This window comes from Quercus lobata, chromosome 8, assembly GCF_001633185.2.
Source record: "Quercus lobata isolate SW786 chromosome 8, ValleyOak3.0 Primary Assembly, whole genome shotgun sequence".
In the NCBI taxonomy this organism is placed as follows: Eukaryota; Viridiplantae; Streptophyta; class Magnoliopsida; order Fagales; family Fagaceae; genus Quercus; species Quercus lobata.
In genome coordinates, this window is record NC_044911.1 from 26703635 (window position 1) to 26720376 (window position 16742).

Consider the following 16742-nt stretch of genomic DNA (forward strand, 5'->3'; position numbering starts at 1 on the left):
CGTGAGGAAGAAGAAGGAAAATAAAATGTTGAAACTCTAGTTTCACATGGATTTTTTTCCACGTCATATGCCACCACTTACAAATCGAAACTTAGAAACTCGAGTTTCATCTTGGAACTTAAGTTTTAGACACTCGAGATGCAAGTTTCCCGCATTATTTTGAAACGTGACAACTAACTAAATTCTTTGATATTTAAAGTTATTTGGGAAAGAAATTATGAGATGTTAGTTTGTTAACTAGTTTCGCAAACTTGACATATAATGGCATAATAAGGAGGCAAATGGGTGAGTACCGAGAAAGAATGGAACATCGACCGTAATTTATATCCGCCATATATCCACGCACAACGGTACTAGCTCCTCAATTCAGAGAGCAGAAGAAGCCTCTAGACTAGAGAGTAGAGAGTAGAGAGTAGAGTGTAGAGTGTAGAGTTTTATTTTTATTTTTTTAATTTAAAAAAAAAAAGGAAAAGAAAATGGCATTACTACTACGAATACCATTAATAGTACCACCACGTCAGTTGGGGATAATTCCTTCTCGCATAACAACACTACGCTTAGCACCCCGCAATAGTAATACAATCCCTTCTTCTTCTTCTTCTCTCCACAACAATCGCTTATTCGTCTCCGTTTCCCAGACCATGGCTTCCATTGCTCAAAAAGTAAAAAACACATTTCAAACAAAGCATATTCTCAATTAATTTGTTGTTGTTGATTCAGTTTTTTTTGTTTGTTTGTTTGTTTGTTTATAGGTTCTGGTTCCAATTGCGAATGGCACTGAACCTATGGAGGCGGTGATTACCATTGACGTTCTGCGACGAGCTGGAGCTGATGTTACTGTGGGTTCAGTGGAGAATCAACCACGCGTCGATGCTGCCCACGCTGTCAACATCCTCGCCGATGCTTTGGTTTCCGATTGCGCCAACACAGTCTTCGATCTCATCGCTCTACCCGTACATCTCTCTCTCTCTCTCTCTCTCTCTAGCATTTTATCAAACACATGATTTGCATTGACCAATACAACAAACACTTTGTTATTTATTTATCATTCTTTCCAACAACAATTATTACTGTTGATTTCATAGGGTTTTGGTTTGCAAATGATTAAGGGCGCGTTTCACCATTCCATTGAAAATTATATGATTTCTTTTTTTTCTTTTTTCTTCTTTTAACTTGAGAGCAGTTTAGCTGTCATTTGTTTTGATGGCTGCTAAGCTCTTTAATGATCCCTGTTGGCAAGATAATGAAGTAAATGATGTGCTAATGCAATGGACTAATGGGCCTCCTTTTTTTTTCATTGGGCTTAAATTTTTCTCATAACCATTGGGAGATTCCAATTGAGACTTTAATATAAGATATTGGGACGCCACTTAGCTTTAAAGCTAAAGCTTTTGGCCTCAAATCTTTGTTTGAATAGATGTCATTGTTAGGATTTTTTTTTTTCCCTTTTCGACCGTTTTTTATTTGATTGATTATTGTACCCTAGTCACTTTGTCGCTGCAAAATCTTTTGGCAAACTCCAAAACACAATTTATAATAAAAAAAGTAGTAAAAAGCAATGTTCAACTTGAAGGATATGGTTGGCTGTAGATTCTTACATACATTGTTTTATATTAATTACATAGGAATGGGGGGTGCTCTTGGCATGGCATTGTTCGTTATGTTTCACTAGAACCCTCCTTTTGGAGCTTAATTTTGATGTACCCACAGAGCATACATTCTAAATACTTGGGCTGCATGCCTTTTTGATTTACTAAAAAATGTTATTTATTTATTTTCTTGAAATTGCTTTTATCTGCCTGCCCCACCTTTTTTCTAGTTACCAAGTAGAGGGTTACCTATTTCTAGTGGGTTACTCTAAGTCAAAATATATTGACAGGTGGAAGTGTTTTCATTCCTTTCTCCCTCTGCTTGTATAAGCCATTCACTCTTTACAAGGTTCAACTAACGCTGTAAATTGATTAATCTTCGAGTTTTGTGGAAGCTTATTGATATTTTCAATTATTTTGTTTATTATGCTCTAGGGGGGCATGCCAGGTGCTACCAATCTTAGAGATTGTGCTGTTCTGGAAAGCTTGGTGAAGAAGCAGGCAGCAGACGGGAGGCTTTATGCGGCAGTATGTGCTTCACCTGCAGTGGCGCTTGGGCCATGGGGTGTGCTGAAGGGCTTGAAAGTAAGTTAGCTAACCACTTGCTACAGTTTCATTCTCGGCAGTAACATTATCTATTTGTAACTAGTTATCAGTATTGATGGTTATGTTCTTGCTTAGAATGACTTAAGTTGGAAGGTTTGGGTATGTTGGTTTTGATAGGCAACCTGTTATCCATCATTTATGGAGCAATTAGCTCCTACTGCAACTGCTGTTGAATCAAGAGTGCAAGTGGATGGCAGAGTTGTAACAAGTCGGGGACCTGGCACTACCATGGAGTTTGCTGTTGCATTGGTTGAGCAATTGTGCGGGAAAGAGAAAGCTAAAGAAGTTTTTGTGCCATTGGTATTTACTTTTTCTCCATTACATACATTTTTTTCAGTTAATATCTCCCTCCTTTTTCTTTAATGGAAAGGGAATGCATTGATTTTTATTCAAAAACAGTTGACTAGGGTAGCTGATCAAAGTTTGATATGCTCCGCATTTATTGTAATGGAAACTTATACCTGTCATAAATTTACTCTTAAGACATTTGCATTAGCTAGTTATTTTTCTTCTGGGTTTAAATGTAATGAGATTGAATAGAGGTTGATTATAAAAATAAATAAATAAAGGTTGTGACTGTCCTCTTGTTGAGGTGGAGTTGAGACAGGAAAAGTAATACCCTTTGAGATCAAAAGGAATAATCATGAAGAATGAGGATGGCATTATCTGGAGCAAAGTCTTTGGATCCATTTTAAAGAATGGCTAAAGAGATTATTGGGGAAGCTGACAAAAAGATTATTTGCAGGCATCAACTTCATGGCGGAGCACTAAAATTTGAGTGCCATTAGCAAGTGGCCTAGAATGCTGGATTCAGTTTTGATGCGGAAAATATCAAGTCTGAATTTGGTTAAAGAATCTCTTATATATTTAAAGAAAGCTGATGAGTGGAGCATAAGGCCTGATGGTTTGTAATTTATAGCTACATGTTGGTACTAGAGGAAACTATCAATTAAGAGTTGGGGCAAAACACTATATTAGTTTGTAGTGAGGGAAACTCCATTAATATTAATGATAATTAGTTTATTGATGGACTAACAGATCTGGATGGGTTATTAACCAAGACAGAAGGCAAGTAGAAGAGAATGGATATGGATCTCCCCCCCCCCCCCCCCCCCCCCCCCAAAAAAAAAAAATGAGAGAATAAACAATGGATTCTTGAATTTATCCATGTCTCTGTTCTATACTTTTTAGTGTAGCAGGGTCCCCTTGATGATTTCTTTACTTACATGACAAGCACATATAAATATTTTGGGTAGAAGAAAGCCTAGTACATTTAATGTTACATGGCTGAAAGACATCTTTGAGTTAGCCGAATCACAAACTTAGTTGTGATCTTTACATATGCTCTGTACTCTTCTTCTTTCAGTTACTCTTTTATCAATCTGAGTGGCTTATTTTCTTAAGCTCCATGATTAGTGTTTTTATTTAATGAATATAAGTCTTAGTTTCCATTATTAGTTACAAACATATTTATTTCAATATGTTATCCAAAGAGGATCCAAGAGGTTGGCTACAGCTACATTTTGCTTATAGGTTGATGAATTTGTGATCAAGTAAAACATATATGGTTGAGTTATGTGGACCACGTTGTCATAATATTAGTTTATTATTTATTCCTAGAAGAAAGACAGGTCAATTAAGTGTTACCTGCATGCTATAACAGTAATCAACTCAAAATACAGCCTTTATGGGATGGAAAATTGACAGGACAAAATCAAAATTTGATGCAACATGAAAATTAAAGAACAAAAACAATATAACATCACCTAGGGCTAGGAGTCGGCACTTAGGATTGCTTGGAGTCAGCACCTAGTGGGATTGAAAATCTAGGAGTCAACCTAGGTTGGTTGGACTTCACACCAGATCATTGGAAAATTTTAAGAGAAATTTTATTAGCCAATCAAACTGTAAATTATCTCCATAGGAGTACAATATTGTGCTTATATAAACTATGACTTAATCCTAATTAACTTGGGAAATTCTAATTATTGAATTACAAAAATAACTTGAATCTAGGAAATAAAATAAAATATTGATTAACCTAATTAACTAATAAGACCTAAAATAAAATACAATGGACTTCCAACTTTTTTAATAAGTAATAGCTGACTTCCAAAATTAAAATAAATATTTCTTTATGCGTCACCCATAAAAATGCTTCCCATTTTCCTTCTTTTTTTCATGCAGCAAAAATTTCTTAGTTGTTGACACTTGTAAATTTTGAAAAATGCTATGGTGCTTGTGCATTTTTTGAACTTCATGCTTTGGCTGTTTTAAAGAACTTCTTGTTTTAGTTCTCTTTTTGCATTATGATACCTCTCCCCCTCTTTTTCCTTCTTTGGGCTTGTGTTTCACTGTTCTCTCACATTCAGGTTATGCGTTCCAACCATGGGGATGAATATGCCATAACTGAGCTAAATCCAGTGGAGTGGACGTTTGATGATTGCCCCAAGGTGAAGCTTTGGCTTTGATGTATACCTCTAGCTGTCTCTTTAAGACAGTACATGTTTCTAGTTACTTCTCTCTCACTTGCTCTTTACAATTTATACTTGTGCTCTTTATATAATATTAGCATTGATTACAGGTAACATTTTAGACAAGATTTGCATAGCTATATTATCAGGTCCTGTGGGGTAAGATGGAATTATGAAGAGATGTTTTAAGATAATTTTAACCTTAAATAGACATTTATATTGATATAAATTCAAGGATTTTTATGGCTAACAAAATTGTAAATATGACTCTATTTGCCTCCATATAATAAAATAATATGCTACAGTAGTGGCCCTAGGAATTCTTGTTAGGGTGGTTACTAAGAAATTTAAATTATACAAAATTAAATAAAGTGATAACTTGAATATTTGTTACAACTATGAGTCGAGTCACTAAGGAGGGCAAAGTTTTTGCACCTGCAAAGCCAAAAAGAGCATAACTGTTGTCATTATCAAGAACTCACAATCACAATATTTTTCTTGGTACCATTTTCTTAGGAAAAATGAAATTAAAGATTATATTTATTAAATAGGTTGAACAAGCTACAAATTTGAATGATTAGCGATTTTTATCTTTTTGTTTTGTAATAGGCTTTTTGTTGAATAATTTGTTGACTTGTTATTGGTCTGGTCTTTTTTTTTGGTTTATGTTTGTTATTATTTGGGCCAATATATTATTGTTGTTATTTAAGCTTTATTTATGTATTTATTTATAAAAGGGATTAAGGATTATGTTTCGAGGTAGAATTAATTTTGGAGTAATACTATATCCACAACATTTTTACAATAAATCTTATGAAAAAAGCTGTTATTGGGGGTTAAAAAAATAATATCAGTATTGGGCTTAAATTAGAATCAGTAACAGTTTATCACATTGGATTTGTTGTGAAATTATTTTGAAAATTAAGAGTGTGCATGGGTTGGGTTGAGGAGTTTTTTCAACCCAACCCACCATGGTGGGTTTAAAAAAATCCAATCCAATCCAACCCAACCCATCACAGGGGTCTAACCCAATGCACGTGGAACGGTTCGGTTGGACCCATGGATTGGATAGTTTTTTTTTTTTTTTAATTACTATTATTATTATTATTAAATTGAACATTAGAACAACACCATTACAAATAAGTGCAAATTTATAATTAAATAATCATGAGCATAATACCAAAGACACACAGACTATATGAGGAGAACTTAACTTAGGGTTTGAGTTTTATTTAGGAAGAGGGGCAAAAAAGTAAATAAAAAATTTGTATAATATATATCTTTAATATATTTTTAAAATTTTAAATATATATAAAATATAGGTGAGTCGGGTTGGGTTAGGTGAATTTGTGAATCTTATGACCTGAACCCAACCCAACCTACTATATAAAAAAAAATTCATAAACCAAGCCAGCCCACCAACCCTTAAAAACCAACCCAACCCAGCGGGTTGGGTTGGATCGAGTTGGTGGGTTTGCTGTATACTCCTATTGAAAATTTTGTGAATATAGCATTACTCTTATTTATGTTGAAGTTGAACCCAAATTTTTGTAATTCTCAAGTCGGGTGTTCAACATTTTTATTAGGGTGATTACAATAGGTTAGTTTAGCCTATAATATTTTTTTTGGAAAGTGTATACATTTTTTTGTGCAAGTCAGGGTGGTCACTGGCTTGCATGTGGAGCCACCAGTGATATGCTATATAATTAAGAAAGCAAAGAAATTAGATGTTGGTGCCTAGAACTGGCAATTGCAACTGAGTGACTAGATGTGCAAATATATCTGAAACTAAGTTTGATTCCATGCAGTCAACCCGAGCTACTTATTGTAGTTGTATCACTTGACCTTGTAATATGAGTTGTGTTATATTCTAATAAATTTTTAATTAAGTGTCCTTTTAGAAAAAATTAAAGTGTAATTTGAACATCAATTTGGTTGGATTACCAATTAATTAATGGTAGGGATCCAACTTTCCTTTTGTCATAATAATCCTCCCATTTACAGTCAACTTATTGAGCATGTGGGGTAGATGGAAATTTACTCTCTCCTGCGATTGTTTGAGGTTTTCACATAGTAAAAATCAAACTTGTAAAGCATTTTTGTATTTAGTAGTTTTAATATATTTAAGTAATGACTCTATCCTTGTTTGCAGTTTCCTTGTTATAATCCCTTGCCCTTAATAATGCAGAGAACTTGGTTGAGATATTTCTTTATAAAAGCACTGATATCTTGTCTCTCATATCTTGTCTTTACGAAGAATTTGTGATGTGCCTTATTGCTTGCATCTTTCTTTTTAAAATCTTGTTAGGAAAAATGTTTTTGACGAATTATGAGCATCTGCATTTGCTTTTTGTTTCAGATTCTTGTACCTATTGCTAATGGCACTGAGGAAATGGAAGCTGTGATGATCATCGATATTCTTCGACGAGCGAAAGCAAATGTTGTGGTGGCCTCTGTTGAGGATAAACTAGAAATTCTTGCTTCTCGTAATGTAAAACTAGTGGCAGATGTGCTCCTTGATGAGGCTGCTAATCTTTCATATGATCTAATAGTCTTGCCAGTAAGTTGGAGGATTTAGATTCTAATTGGCAATAAACAATTGTTTAGCATAACTACATTCTGCATATTTGTAGGGTGGACTTGGTGGTGCTCAAGCATTTGCAAACTCTGAAAAACTGACAAACCTGCTAAAGCAGCAGAGGGAATCAAATAGACCTTATGGAGCAATATGTGCCTCCCCAGCTTTAGTCCTGGAGCCCCTAGGCTTACTCAAGGTATTGCCTTTAAGGTGTCTGGATCAAACTTACCTTATTATCCAAACCACTTTCTCTACAATGTCAAAGAAAGATAATAAATTTTGCAAATAATATGCATGACTCTATCTATGTTGCACAACCTGATATTATCTTATGCAATCAAATAACACATTTATTCTTTTTCTTTTGTTTTTTGAGAAACAAATAACACATTTATTCAATTACAAGATTTGGAAGCAAATTATTTACTTGAATAAGTGCCGCTGTATAGACCATAATGCCCAAGTTCACCAGAAACACTAATCCCTATATCGTTATTGAATTTCCTGTGATCTATATTGTGATCCAATGCCTTTTTAATGATATCACCTACATGTTTCTTCCATTCATATTTTCTGCATTTTGGTGCTTACTACTTTGATCCAGGGTAAAAAGGCTACAGCTTTTCCTGCATTGTGCAACAAGCTGTCAGATCAGAGTGAAGTTGAAAACAGGGTTGTGGTTGATGGCAATCTCATCACAAGCCGAGGGCCAGGAACTGCCATGGAATTTGCACTTGGAATTGTGGAGAAGTTATTTGGGCGCGAGAAAGCACTAGAGCTTGCAAGAGCAATGCTTTTCATTCGCCCATAGACCTTGTGCAAGTGTATGTTGTCTGTACTTGTATTAACGTCTGCAGAGACAAAATATGGTGAGATGAATTCATATATATATATATATATATATATTTTTTTTTTTCAGAACCCAGACTTAAAAGCCTGGAAAAGATGAATTCATATTTGAATATGAATTCGCTTTGCAGTTATGTATGGCAGTTTTGTGTATAAATAAAAATATGAATTCACTTTGCAGTTATGTACGGCAGTTTTGTGTATGAATAAATGAGTTTCCTATGGCATTCGTTATAAGAATTGGAAACCCAACGTTGTCGAACCACTTTTTCTTGAAAGTTAAGTCAAAAATTAAGTTCATATTTTAATTTACTTTTGCTCCCTCTGTTACTTCCCATGCAGGTGGGATTTAATTGATGCTTCTTTAACTAATGATGCCTGAGTAAGGACACCGGTTAACAAAAGCTTGCTTTGGTTATGTTTCCATAACAGCAACCCAGTTAAGAAAGTCCTTGAATCGAGGGGTATTATTCTTGATGCTTGCTGCCCCTTATGTAGAAATCATGAGGAATCTATCTTACACACACTAAGGGACTGCCCGATTGCTATGAATTTTTGGAAAAAGTTTTGAACTCCCCAAAGCATGTCCAATTTCATGCATCTGAGCTTAACAGATTGGTTAAGCACAAACTGTTTGGACAGCAAGCTGAACCGAATCAATGGAATTCCTTGGTCCATTATTTTTCCTTTGGCTGTGTGGAATTTGTGGAAACATAGAAATAGCATGGTTTTCCAAATCTCTCCTTTAAATCTAAACCTCCATTCCCTTTGTATGAAAGTTGCCACTGAATATTTTTGTTGTGTGGGAAAAGGGCCGGCTTCCAAAAGGCATTTTGTCATTCCAGTTTGTTGGGATAAGCCACAAGAAGGGTGGTTTAAACTCAATTCAGATGGTGCTTCCTTGGGCAATCCAGGGAAGGCAGGAGGGGGAGGGCTCATACGTGACTCCTGTGGCAGATGGATGAAAGGATATATGAGATATATTGGTATTAGTACAAGCATTATTGCTGAATTTTGGGCTCTTAGGGATGGTCTCACGCTTGCCTCACAGCTAGGAATCACACACTTGGCTGTGGAGTTGGATGCCAAGGTGGATGTGGATCTTATCCTCTCAAACAGATCATATACATCACTCCTTAATGACTGCAGGTACTTACTCGGGCAATTTCAGCAGACCGTGATCAGGCATGTGTTTAGGGAGGTTAACAGAGGAGCATACAGCCTTGCTACAGGAGCTTGTTCCTTAACTTCTGATTTTGTTGTACTTGATGTTCCCCCTACCCCTGATCTAAATGTAATTGTAAATTCTGATGCAAGTGGTTTGTACTCGCCAATACTTCACCTTTTGTGGCTAGCTAATATAATTATCTCCTCTGTTGACAAAAAAAAAAAAAGAAAAAAAGAAAAAAAAAAAGCTTGCTTTCAAAGAGTAGCCATTTACCATTTTTGATTAATGTTATTTTCGTCCGTAGTAGATGTTGCAAAAATTATGTTATTTTACCACATCAAAGACCTACTTTATTATTTTACCACATCATTTTACAACATCTCATTTATCAGATGTTTTATCATTCAATTATATACATTAAAATAATATTTATTACACATTAAAATAATATATTATCACATTCTCATTATCATCCACAACATCAAAGTCCAATAAAATAATAATTTTTGGTTTACCACATCTGTTCGTACCATTGCAAATTTGCAATGGTACAAACACAAATGGTATAATTTTACAACATTTGCAATATCTGATAGGGAGCTGATTTTCCTGTTTGGTGTGGGATATGTGCCAAATATTTAGCATTTGGCACATATCCCACGTCTAATGTGGGTGCTTATAATCCATTTACCATTTACCATGATTTCTGATTAATGTTATTTTCGTTAGAGCACTAGCATTGAAAAATGCTATCCTATACTATTATACCATCCCAAAAAGTCACTTTATTACTTATAGCATCCCATTTTACAATACCTCCCACATCCTAAAACTCTATTCTTATTAAAATATTATTCTTTAATCTTTTTTTATTATTTCTTTTTAACCAATTTTTTTTTTTTTCAGTTCTACTTTCCTAGGCTTTCCAACCGTTTCTTTTTTTTTTTTCCTCTGCCTCCCTCAACACCAGCTCCTCTCACAGAACCACACAGACCCATCACCGATCAACCCACCACCGATCAACCCACAACCCAACCACTACCCAAACACGACCCAAACCCCGGACCCAACCACCACCCACAACCCCTTTAAGCACCGGTCATAGCCAGAAAAAAAAACCAGCATCACAACAGAACCATCACGCACAAACACACGCACAAACACAACCATCAAACCTTAAACAGAGCAACAAACACACATAATCCAAATATCCGCCGGCGATTCGATTAACTGATTCCGGCGACATGTACAAATGAGTTTCTCTAAAATCGCACCGGAACAAAAATCCCAATTAAAAAAAAAAAAAAAAAAAAAAACCAGCATCACAACAGAACCCGATCTCCACTCCGTGACCCACGTCGTGACCAATTAGCCATACCCACAACCCACTTCAGCCCACTCCGATCTCCGACTCCGCTACCCATGCCGTGACCCGCGCCGTGACCCACTTCAGCCACTCCGATCTCCGATCTCCGTGACCCACGCCATGACCCACTCCGATCTCCGTGACCCACAACTCACCTCAGCCATACCCACCACTTCCTTTAAGCACCGGTCACAGCCAAAAAAACAAAGCAGATGAGAAAGAGATGATAATGTTTGGGTTTGAAAGAGGAAAGAGCAGAGAGATTGAAGAGAGCGGAGAGAGCAGATGATGTTTGGGTTTGGAAGAGGAAAGAGCAGAGAGAATGTGAAGAGAGCGGAGAGAGCAGATGATGTTTGGGTTTGGAAGAGGAAAGAGCAGAGCAGAGAGAATGTGAAGAGAGCGGAGAAAGAGAGAGGAAGAGGAAAGAGCAGAGCAGAGAGAATGTGAAGAGAGCGGAGAAAGAGAGAGTGAAGAGAGAGAAATCGGTGGATTAAAATATATATATTTTTTATACCATTGTGCTACAGTACAATTCTAAAGATAGAATTGTACTGTAGCACTATTGTAAAAATTTTTACAATAGTTGTGTTTAGCATCCTTTGATGCAGCACATTTTAAGCCATAAAATGCTAAAAAAGGCTTAGATATAGCATTAGCATTTTTCAATGCTAATGCTCTAATACTCTTCCTAATCCATTTACCATTTCTGTCACATCACGCGGTCGGCACTTATTTAATTTTAATAGGACATAGCAATCAGTACCTGATTTTTAAAATAAACAGCAAGGTACCCATGAAGGTTTCATTTGATAGACATAGACATAGGGGCTGTAATATGTACAGGAGCATGAGCGTAGCCTGAAGTCAAGTCGGAGTAATATTTTGTGAGCAAAGACAACAAAATATGTATCTAGAAAACGTTTCTAGTGAAGTTAAATTTAAGAAAAGTATATATAATCCTCAAAAAGGCTGAACTTGAGATGAAATTCAAGCTCAAAAATCTGAAATATTTCAGTGTTGATTATTACCATATTAGAGGGGAGGTTGTGCCTGATGTATCTTTTTGGAGTTATCACTATTTATATACTTACATACATTATATTTATTTAATTATAAGTTTGTAAACATATAATTCAAAATCCACAATTTTATAAGTCCAAATATTACCCGAAGTACATTAAGCCAATTAGGTCATCGATGCAACCTACGACTCAATCGGAACTAAAATAAAATAAGCAAGAACAAATTGGTGATCATAGTGGAAAATTGGAAATATACCAATAACGAGGAGTATGAAAACCTAAAAAGTACTAGCAATGTGGCTCAAAATCAAGAAGAAAATCAATTCAGATGTCCTTTTGTGGACTAATGCCATCCTCGTAGTGTTAGAGCATTCACAGCAAACATCTTAAAATTTTAGTTTTTAACAATTTAAAACACTACTTTATCTATTTTAACACCTCATTTTATAATTGACAAAACTTAGGTACAGTACCTTAGGTGTTGTTCCTTAGATTCCCCTCTAAAGATTTAGCTATGTGACTATTTAAGTAAAAAATACATTTCCATCCCATGAGAAAAAATTCACATGGCAGAATATTAAAAAGGGAACCTTAGGTTCCCCTCTTAAAATTTAGCCATGTGGCTATTTAACTAAAAAAATACATTTTCATCTCATGAGAAAAAATCCACATGGTAGAATGTTAAAAAAGGAACCTAAGGAACAACACCTAAGTACTGTACCTAAGTCTTGCTCCTTTATAATATACTCAACATCAAAGATTCTATTTTTTTTTTTACTACTTCATTTAAATATTCTTTTTTTACTCTTTTTTGGGTAATCTACATGAATGGTCTATATCTAATTTGGTTCCTAACCTTTCAGTATCATGTCAATTTGGTTCCGTTGTTATCCTTTGAATGAAAAAGTTTGATGTGTCAAACAAAAAAATAAAAAATTTATTTACCTACCACATCAACTACTAACTATGCAACCACATCATACTAAAATAATAAAATAAAAAAAAATAAATAACCAAATTTCAGTTCTCACAAGTTAAAGTTTTGTGAAAAAACTAAAATCTATCGACCCTCCCTTCAAGAGGGAATTTGCAGGATAGCATTAGTGAGGGAAAGAATATAATAAGTTGACATGGATGAGGAACAATACTGCACACTAGCATCTCGAGTTTTAGAGGCTCGATTTCAATCTAAATATCGAGTTTTAAATACTCGAATTCTACTTGCTGATCTGGTACTTTTTGCCACATAGATCTCGAGTCTTATAGACTCGAGTTTGTAAATAGTAAATCCAAGTCTACAAGACTCAATTTCTATAGTGAGACAGACCAAAACAAATCAGATTGAGCAGGAACAGAGAAACAGAGAACAAAGGGATAGAGGCAAAGAACGAAGGAACAGATCAGGAAGGAAGAAGAAGAAGAAGAAGAAGAAGAAGAAGAGGAAGAATAGAGGACCAGATCGAGAACAAAGGACCAGATTGGGTAGGAAGAAGAAGAGTCAGATTTGAAAGGAAGACTCAAATGTGGAAGGAAGATGAAAAGAACTGAGGAAGAGGAAGGCTTAGATGTGGAAGAAGAACGGGAACTCGAGTTTTAAATACTTGATTCCCATATGGATTTTTTTCCACCTCATCCTCCCATCACATGCAATTCAAGTCTTAAAAACTCGAGTTCAGATTTGAACTCAAGTTTTAGAGTCTCGAGATGCTAGTTTGTTGTAGATGCTAGTTTGCTGTATAGTTTGCAAACCTGACAACTAACTAAAATATTTAAAAAATATTGTTAAAAGAAAAAAAAATTCCTCCCCTCAATAACAAGTAGCAACCCTCTACAACAAAGTCAACACCGCAAACTCCTTCCCCTTCACCAGTAACCCTTTGCCTCCTTCCTTTCTTAGCACTACCATTGCCTTCTCTGTTATCTCCAATCCTTGCTCCACCACCAGCGGTGAATAGCTTCACCACATTGGCACCACCGCCCTCTCCTTATTCTACTTTATCGAACAAAGCTTGTAAATCGTCATCAACACATATTTCTTCCCTCTATTGGACCCATTCAGTAACAACAAAACCAACAGTTAGATGGCCCCACAAGCCCCAATTAAACCCTTGTTCTCCGTCATAGCCTTGCTAAATCTCTCTCTACTTGAGGGGAACAAGATGGTAATTACTGATGTTGGAGCTACAAAGTTGCTGAGCTTGGCTTTGGTGTTGTTGGTTTGAAATCATCCTTATTCTAGTTAGATTAGATGTTGGCTTCCTGGAAAAATATCAACTACTCACCACTGCACATAAGAAACCTCCTTAGAAACCAGGCTTTAGTTTTAAGTCCATACATTGTCTTTTAATGGCGTTTTAGGGTCTGCTTATCTGTATGCTTAGTTCTTTTCTTGTGTGATTGTGTTTAGACTAGTTTGTATACTTTCTCTTTACATATAACTATGTTTTCTATCTTTTCACTCAAAAAAAAAAAAAAAAATTTGTAGGTAATGGAGTCAAATTGTCAAACTTAAACTCACATGCTGACATTTGGTTTTTTATTTATTTAAAATATGATGTGGCCACATAGTTGGCAGTTAATGTGACAAGTAAATCAATTTTTTATTTTTTTCATTTGACATGTCAGACCTTTTCATCTAAGGGATAACAATAGGGACCAAATTGACATGACATTGAAAGTTTAGGGTCCAAATTTACACAATTGAAAGGTTAAGGATTAAATTAAAATATGGTGTAAATGATAGGAACCATTTTTTTAGTTTACAATTCTTTTTTTTATTCATCATCTATTTCTCTTCCTTTCTCTTCCTATCTATCTCTCTCTCTTCTTGGTAGCAATAACAATCATAACAACCACCTACCGCCACCACGCACAACCATCACCAGCAAAACCAGTCACCACAACTCATGGCCATAAATCCACCAACCATACAATAAACCCACACCCACAAACCCAACAAACCACCAAAAACCCACCACACAAACCCAACCACCCACCAAAAACCCACCACCCATACCACAACCACCCCAAACCCACCACATAAACCCAACCACCCATCAAAAACCCACCACCCATGCCACAACCACCACAAACCCCACCACCCACAAACCTACCACCCATACCACAACCACACCACCACCAACCACATCATAACACATCGGCCTAAATCAATCAAAAACCACCGCATAAGTCACTGCCACCACAAGCAACTACCACAATCGTAACCCATTCCCACCACCACCCCTACCACCCAACTGAAACAACTAAGCACCCACCATCGTCCCTGCCAAACCAACATCGCCACCCACTCCCACAACCCACCATCGTCCATGCCAAATGATCTACAAAACCCAACCGCCAAAAATCACAAAACCCACAACCCAAACCCATGATGTGACAAAAGAGAAGTGAGAGGAGAGAGAAGAGATTGAGAGTTACTAGTAGCAACTTACCTTAACAAGTTGCTAAAAAAAAATTTAAATTTGGCACCATTGATGTAGGGACTTTTTTGTGATTGAGTTAAAATAACTTAAACAATTTTAGTGTGAATGCTCTTAGCAAACAAATTAAAGCTAGGATTGCAAGCAATGCTAGAAAATGTGTCTAACAAACCAAACTAATAAGGACAACCTCAAAATATGCTATCGAGAAAAGCAACAAGGAAGATTGTAGTTGTCTCATTTTATATGGTCCGACTCCTCTCCCATTTTTGTCAAGATGGACACGTGGCAAATAAATAATCTAATGGTAAAAAAAAAATGCCATGTCATATGCAATTTACTTCTCATTCCATTCAACCTCTTCTCTTTACAACATCACCACACTAGTGCCATTCTCCTCCTCCTCCTTTTAGCAACATCATAGCAATGTCACTATCTCCTTCTTCTTTTAGCAATATCATAGCTATGACACTATCGTTAGAAAAGGTGATCTATCAAGTGTCTATTAGGGAAGATGTCTCTACAACATAGGGGCTTTCAAATAGTCTAGAGAATTGAAAAAAACGGAGGTCGAACTGACGACCCTCTGATCCAGTCACAATTTTGCGATTCATGGCATTGCCATTTTAAATGCTAAAAAGTGCAAATGAAAATATGATGAGGTAGAACCAGAGATTCTTCACATTTTGATAATACTATCCTGACACACTAACCATCAAGTTGACACGCTAAATGTTTCTATAGATGTCCATTCTCATTAAATCACTTTTATGTTCTTTTTGGAAGATCAGATAAGAGACCACCTAGATCTGGATTCACTTCCCCAAATCAAACAATTTTTTATAGATCACAATCTCTCTCTCTCTCTCTCTAACTACATGACTCTTCCTTTCCCTTATTCTTCATAACCATGTCAGTGCCCCTAAAAATTCAAGGAAATGATTTCAACCCATACATCAAAAATCCTCTCTCTCAATCGGAAGCGACCATGGAAGATACTCTTTATTGGTTTAATTTTCTTGATCGAACTGTTGGATAATGAGAAGTCATTTTTTTATTTAGAGTGTACAAACCTCTTTCTTTATTTTTTTTCCCAGGTTGATTAGGATTTACACGTACGAGATGATGAGTAGGCTACAATTTACTTTGGCTGTTTTGTAACATTTACAAAGACAACTTCAATCTCACCTCCAATTCCAACCTCGTCCACTGCTTGATTGAATATGTTCCTAATTTATTTATTTTTATGTTTAAAAACTCATATTTTAAGATTTAGTACAAAATTGATGTAGCATTTAGATGGATTACTGGTTATGGGCGAATTTGATAGCACCAAAATCGGAGAGGCTTTTGAAGAATGTGGTAAGGGTTGATAGGCAGGAAGAGACAAGCCTATTTTAAATACCATGATAAGCTTTTTCTCGCCGGAGAAACAACAATGCAAAGCATTTCACCGGGTATTAGTGCTCTTCCAAGGTTTTACTTTATTGCTCTATAATCTTTCTAATATTTTTCTAATAAAGTATATTGATTTGTATATATATATATGGCTTTAATGTTCTCAATGAAAAAAATAGTGGTATTAGATAGTCTCAATTTGCGAAACCTCATTTTTTTTTTTTTTTTTTTTTTAAATTTTTTTTAACCATT

The 16742-nt window shown here is 35.7% G+C and overlaps 1 protein-coding gene across 2 annotated transcripts; it reads left to right on the forward strand.

Annotated features, from left to right (window-relative positions):
• Positions 1-309: 309 nt before the first annotated feature.
• Positions 310-8530, forward strand: LOC115955940 (protein DJ-1 homolog B). Of its 2 annotated transcripts, XR_004084226.1 has the most exons (9): positions 310-662; positions 753-953; positions 2025-2174; positions 2313-2495; positions 4568-4648; positions 7029-7229; positions 7303-7443; positions 7852-8116; positions 8439-8530. XR_004084226.1 is itself a non-coding variant. In XM_031074355.1 (8 exons), the coding sequence occupies exons 1-8, from the start codon at positions 477-479 to the stop codon at positions 8056-8058; spliced, it is 1350 nt and encodes a 449-aa protein (XP_030930215.1). In that variant the 5' UTR covers positions 310-476; the 3' UTR covers positions 8059-8325. The 2 variants fall into 2 exon arrangements, 1 of the variants encoding a protein (XP_030930215.1); XM_031074355.1 differs by lacking the exon at positions 8439-8530 and having other exon boundaries at positions 7852-8325.
• The last annotated feature ends 8212 nt before the right edge of the window (positions 8531-16742 follow it).

What these genes read in the sequence shown, in the direction of transcription:
- LOC115955940 (XM_031074355.1), top strand. Translation starts at nt 477, where the DNA reads ATGGCATTACTACTACGAATACCATTAATAGTACCACCACGTCAGTTG. An exon ending in TGGCTTCCATTGCTCAAAAA is followed by an intron (nt 663 to 752) that starts GTAAAAAACACA and finishes GTTTGTTTATAG; the next exon opens with GTTCTGGTTCCAATTGCGAA. An exon ending in ATGATCTAATAGTCTTGCCA is followed by an intron (nt 7,230 to 7,302) that starts GTAAGTTGGAGG and finishes GCATATTTGTAG; the next exon opens with GGTGGACTTGGTGGTGCTCA.